The following is a 6159-nucleotide window of genomic DNA, read 5'->3' on the forward strand; positions in this document are numbered from 1 at the left end:
GAGGTTACAGAGTCCGGATTTGAGTCTCCTTTACTAAAGCTTCAGCTGTGATTTTCAAGACAGCCATGGAAGGGCTGACACTCACAAGGGATTTGAAACAATTTTAGTTAATTAGCGACTTGACTTCAGCAATGAATCAAGACACAAGGAGAGTGTTTTAAAGGCTGAGGAGAAATTGGACCCCCTCTAAAGTTATTATGCCAGGTAAGGCAATCTATGTTTGGACCACACACCCACAATTATGTAGATTCACACACAATCTTTTTCAGATATGCATAAATTGGGGAAGTGTGCAGAGTGTTGTGGAACTAAATGTATTTGTATGTGTTCAACATACTGTATAATTGACTCAATTATCCATGTGGGGATTATTCACTTTTAATTTGCAATCTGGCTTCTCTCAGTTACAGTGTTGTTCGGTTGCTCCAAGAATGCCAAACTAATTTAAATAATAATTTAAGTAAAACATAATTAGGGAGGAAAATTAAATTCGATCTTTTGCCAGCTCTTGAACCGTCTACTATTGAAATGTAACTCTAATCCCCTGGCTGTCTTCATTTTCAATGCCTTTCACTCTCGCAGGACTTGACTGCAGAGAATTTATTTCAGTAACTTCCTGTACGGTTTTCCTTATTATCTCTTTCCAATTGGACCATCTTTCTAACAGTAATCTTAAAGATAAACGAACAACCCCTGTAACATTGAGTGACTGCCCATTTATCTACAGATAGGTGCACAGGGCCAAAGCCTCTCATAGTAGTTGCTTCTAACATTACTTCCAGACTGTCTTTGACACCCCAGACAAATCGTTCTTCTATTCCACAACCTTTGCTCACTCTGTCTTCTGTGGAAACACCCTCAACTCTGCTGATGTAGGAAGCTTTCATATCTATCAACCCTATGAGCTGTAGCTCTCAGCCCTTAACACACTCCACTGTGTTCCCCCCCCCCCCCCAGTCCCCCAAAGGCAGATGAAGATGTTTGTGAAAATGCATGGTCTCCTTTCTCTCTTGTGGGAAACAACTATACACTTTGCAGTGATTTATATCCCTTCTGTGCTATGGTGGACCCCAAAAAGAGTCTCATGGAATACTTATCCATTTTAATCGCTGATAAAAATGTAGAGAGCAGGATTTTTGGTATTTTGCCCGTTTGGATCTCCAGTGCCTGGTTCAATGCTAAGTAAACAGTAGGCACTCAATGAACCCACAGTGGAAGGAATTGGACCAATACGCCCAAGGCCAGAACTCTGCTCTGCAGAAAACTCTGGGAATGTGGACCGGGGTTGCGGTGGTGGGGGGTGGGGGGTACTCAGTAGCACAGGAGTTGGCAGCATAATCTCTTCTGATAGGGTATGCTCTTTGGCCCATTTCTCTGTCCGCAGACGCTTAGGAGTTTGCTTAAACCCTCCGCTAAACCTGAAAAAAAAAGTAAATGCATCAAGTACTACATGTGCGTAGATGCACAGCCATGTATAAACGTACATAAAATGCACACAAACACACACCTAGCCAGGGATGCAGTTATAGGAATAAAAAAATGTTATGTACAGCCTCGGTTTCACACGGTCAGAATGGTAGAAAGGAGCACCAGGACCTCTTTCTTCTTTTCCGGACCACGCACAAGCCTTCGGAAATCAAACGCACAGCAGCTCGAGGTCGTAAACCTGGCCCGGCGGCGAGACTTGGCCCTTCCGGGTTTCCGTCAGGCGCGCCGTGATTGGCTGGACTGTGCACAGCTGACAGTCGCGCGGGCGAGGGACCTTCAAGGATGGCGGCGTCCGCAGCGCTGATCCTGCCCGAGAGCCCCAGGTAGCGGTCAGGCTGAGCGCCGGACCATGCGGGGGTAACCTGTTGGGGAGGGAGCAGCGGTGTTGCCGCCGCCTGCTGCTGTAGTGCGGCCGGCCAGGCTCGGGAGTCGGAGTGGGGCTGCGGAGGGACTTCTCGGGGCGCAGAGTAGGGCGTGGGCGGGGCGTAGAGAAGGAGTGGGCGGGCGTGGGCGGGGCGTGGAGGAGGCGTGCTTCCACTCTGGAGTGATTCCTCTTGAAGCTTGCAGGGTTGGCCCCTCCTGCATCGGAGTTAGTGACGAGAGACTTTGAAGTGCAGGTAGAAGTTGCTAGATGCCACCTGAATTCTGCCCACTCTCTTGGGAAGAGACTCCCTGTTTTTAGTTATTTCAGATGATGGTGAGAAAGGCTCATTCTGGTAGGGGCGATTAACAAACAACACGCGTTTTGAAACCAAGGTCTGATAGTTCAGGCATTAGTGACTTATTTAGCTAGTTTTGGCATATTCAGTATATGCACAGTTATGCTTAAATACACAATTTGAAAATGGTTATTACAAGTGACAGGTTTTAAATGCCACTGATAGTGTTGCCATTTATATAGTTTTTATCTTTGGGGTGTGTTAGGTAAGACTGGCTGGGTCTGGTGATGTAAAGCCCAGTTGTAAAGTTTTTTTTTTTTTTTTTTTGGAGTGTAGCGGTTCTTACCAGGTTGCTTAGGCTAGCCTCAAACTTGTGGACCCAAGATCCCCTACAACAAGCTGGCTCTATTGGCCGTCCTACCACATCTTGCTCAGATTTTGCCCATTAAAACAAAATTATTTCAGAAAAAAACTGACTCAGTCTGTGGAGGCAGAAGAAATATTCATGTATGCAGGCAGATATTGAACGTTGAACACAACACTCCTACACTGGGAAGAAGACAGTTGGTATTGTAAAGTTTTTCCTTTTTTTCCTGGATCTGACACCCACTTCTTACCTTCAAGCCCATGTCCTGGGGGAATTCCCATCACGAAGGCATATTCAGTAAGTGCACAGTTTGAAGTTGGTTATTCCAGTCGACCCAGGTTTTCAGATAACTGTGCATTCCAAATAATTATGTATTGTCTTCCCCACTTCCCTCACGGTTACTTGCCACCGTTATCCTTTCTGGTTTTGATGCAGTGCCCTCATTTGCTGCTTTCTTTCTTGCAGAGTTCTAGTGTGGATTACATGGTAGCTTGCATCCCCACTGCTAAAGCTCTGTCGCTCCCTGACAGGGTACAGACCTCCGCAAGTGATTTGCTTGGGCAGAGAAAAACTTGTCAGACATACTTCTTAACAGGAGTGCTTTGGGGAGAGGCGTCCTTGGGGGGTGCTCAATGATTGCCTGAGTGTCCTTCACATCACTTTATCTCTCTAAGAGGACACAGCTACCAGAGTAGTTGAAATAAAAACGTACAGACGGCAGTGGCAAATACAGTTAAAACTCATTCTGAAACTTTGCTTACACATTTAGCATGAAGAAAGCGGTGCCGCTGATAAATGCAATAGACACGGGGAGATTCCCACGACTTCTCAGCCGGATTCTTCAAAAGCTCCACTTGAAGGTTTGCATTTCTGTGTTCCTGTGGCTTGTGACCCCTCTGATTCCCTGGGACATTATGCTAGTATATGGAGAATTGTGAGAAATAGTGTCCACTGGTGGATTCTTGGGAACTCTAGATCTGTGGAAGTTTGATGCTGTTGTCTGGTCAGAAGCTTAGAAGACTTTGTATTCTCTAATTAAAAAAAAAAAAAATGGAGCTTTGTAGAATGTTTTGCCTGCGAATATTTGGGTCATACACTGGAGGGTTTGACTTGGGAATTGCTTTACCTTGGTATATAAAGCTCTATGGAACATGCTTTAGGGAAATGCTGGTTTCAGTCTTCCTGGTAATGGTAGTTCAGGCTGGAGAGATGGTGAAGAGCACATACCGAAGCCAGGCAGTTCTGGTGCATGCCTTTTTTTTTTTTTTTTTTTTTTTTTTTGGTTTTTCGAGACAGGGTTTCTCTGTATAGCCCTGACTGTCCTGGAACTCACTTTGTAGACCAGGCTGACCTCAAACTCAGAAATCCGCCTGCCTCTGCCTCCCAAGTGCTGGCATTAAAGGTGTGCGCCACCACGCCCGGTTTTCTGGTGCACGCCTTTAATCTCAGCACTTGGGAGGCAGAGGCAGGTGGATCTCAGAGTTTGAGGCCAGCCTGGTCCAGGACAGCCAGGGCTACACAGAGAAACCCTGTCTCGAACCCCCATTCTTCCCTGCCAAAAAAGAGCACATACTAGTCTTGCAAAGGACTTGTGTTTGGTTTCCAGCACCCACCTAATGGCTCTTAACTACCTATAACTCCAGTTCTAGGGATCTGATACTTTCTTCCAGCTTTCTTGAGTTCTTATATGCATATAGTATATATAAACTTAAGCAGGCACATATGCATACATATATAAATAATCAATACATCTTAAAAATAATTCGGTCAGTATTTCTTCTCACACAGGATTCAATATCTGATTTTTCTTCTTGCTTTTATTTCAAGTGTTTGTGTGGATGCTTGGTAATGAATTAATTCATTATTTGGCAGCCAGTTTAACTTAATGTTCTTTATTGGGTTATAAAACTGCAATGACAGTGTTTATGGAGCACATACTGAGTATTCTGCATGTTTCTAGGCGCAAACATTCAGTTATATCCAAGACCCTTATCTTCCCTTTCTTTATTGGCCAGGAGACAGCTCCAGACCCATGGTCTTTTCCCCCTGAATTGTCTCTCAAATCCAAATTCTCCACATCGTCTTATTTCAGATCCTCTTGTTTCCTGGCTATAGACTAGTGTCTGTTGCTCACCATCCTTTGGTTTTGACCTTTTTTTTTTTTTTTACATTTATGTATTTTTATTTTAAAAAAAATGTGTCTGAGTGTTTTGTTGCATGTATGTATGTGCACCATGTGTTTTCTCGGTGCCCCTGGAGGCCAGAAGAGTGCACTGAATCCCCTGGAGCTAGAGTTAGAGATGGTTGTGAACCTGCCTTACGGGTTCATCTCTTTTGCAAGAGCAGCAAGAACTCTTAACCACTAAGCCATCTTTCCAGCCCCCTGCTTGATCATTAGGAAATGATAGCATTACAGTAATGTTTCTAAATGTTTTTTCTCTTTTTAAAGTGTTGATCATATTTCCACAGCATGTAGAGACATCAGTGACTGTCCCTTACCACATGGAGAAAACTTTAGGATCCTTAACACTGTGTGAGAGCCATTAGACAATGACAGTGGTCTCCGGCCTCCCTCCTTTGCACTTGCAATGTCACTGGACGGTGCACGCTTACTACGCTATGCTAGGCCCTTCTCAACTCTGCGTTGTGCATGTGTTCTTGTCCTTGCTTCCGAATGCTTCCCTGAAGGGATATCACCGAGTTGTAAGGATGCTGTGGCCCCACTCTCAAGCTCAGTGTAATTCTCTCCTCTGTGCCTCCAGAACATTTGTTCCTCAGCTCATATTAGCACTGCCCTGTAAGCACATATTTCACAATCAGAAAACGACCAAATCCCTGACCTCCCTCACCAGTCTTTCTGTCTGTTGCCTTGAGACCCGTGCCTTCCTCATCTGTAGAGTTCCCTTCCCTGATACACTGCTCAGTATACACTTGGTATGCAATGCCCACTCTTGGAGTTAATTCTTTTCTTTTACGTGAAAAATACAAAGCAACATAGGACCCCCAAGTTCCTGCCTACGGTAAATTTGTGACGTAGATGATGAGTCAGGAGGAGTAACAGTTCTAGGCACAGTCTGTGGCATGTCTCATCTTGCAGGTCAGCAGTCTGCATTGGGAAAAGCTGAGGGAAGTCGCAGACTTCTGTTGCTGAGAACTTAGAAACATGTTTGTGGCTTCTGACCTTCAAAAATAGTGGTTCTAACTCATCTAATGAAGAACCCTGTGTTTGACCCCATAGGAGAGATTTTAGGCCACCACATGAAACCCGTGGATGTAACTGCTGTGGGCCTCACTCTGTAGAGCCAGCTGTTTGGGTTCTTGACCCGGCATTTGAGAAAGAGCAAGACAGACTAGTGGAGGTCAGGTGGGGAGTGTTGGTGCCACTGTGATGGTCTGAGTAGGCAGTTTCAAGAAGTGACTGCTAATTTTGAGATGGAATGAGGAATTAAGAAAACCGTATGTCCGGGGCCTAGCAAACACATAAGTGGATGCTCACAGTCAGCTATTGGATGGATCACAGGGCCCCCAATGGAGGAGCTAGAGAAAGAACCCAAGGAGCTAAAGGGATCTGCAACCCTATAGGTGGAACAACATTATGAACTAACCAGTACCCCAGAGCTCTTGACTCTAGCTGCATATGTATCA

General features: G+C 45.0%; 1 protein-coding gene across 2 annotated transcripts in view; it reads left to right on the forward strand.

Moving 5' to 3' along the window:
- Positions 1-1726: 1726 nt before the first annotated feature.
- Positions 1727-6159, forward strand: part of Commd10 (COMM domain containing 10) — a 126137-nt gene continuing 121704 nt past the window's right edge. For both annotated transcript variants that reach the window (XM_021150690.2, XM_021150691.2), the window contains exons 1-2: positions 1727-1811; positions 3284-3374. In XM_021150690.2, the coding sequence (XP_021006349.1) occupies positions 1771-1811; positions 3284-3374 (132 nt within the window). In that variant the 5' untranslated portion in view covers positions 1727-1770. The remainder of the gene's footprint in view (positions 1812-3283; positions 3375-6159) is intronic.

The sequence above is a fragment of the Mus caroli genome, chromosome 18 (assembly GCF_900094665.2).
Source record: "Mus caroli chromosome 18, CAROLI_EIJ_v1.1, whole genome shotgun sequence".
Taxonomy (NCBI): domain Eukaryota; kingdom Metazoa; phylum Chordata; class Mammalia; order Rodentia; family Muridae; genus Mus; species Mus caroli.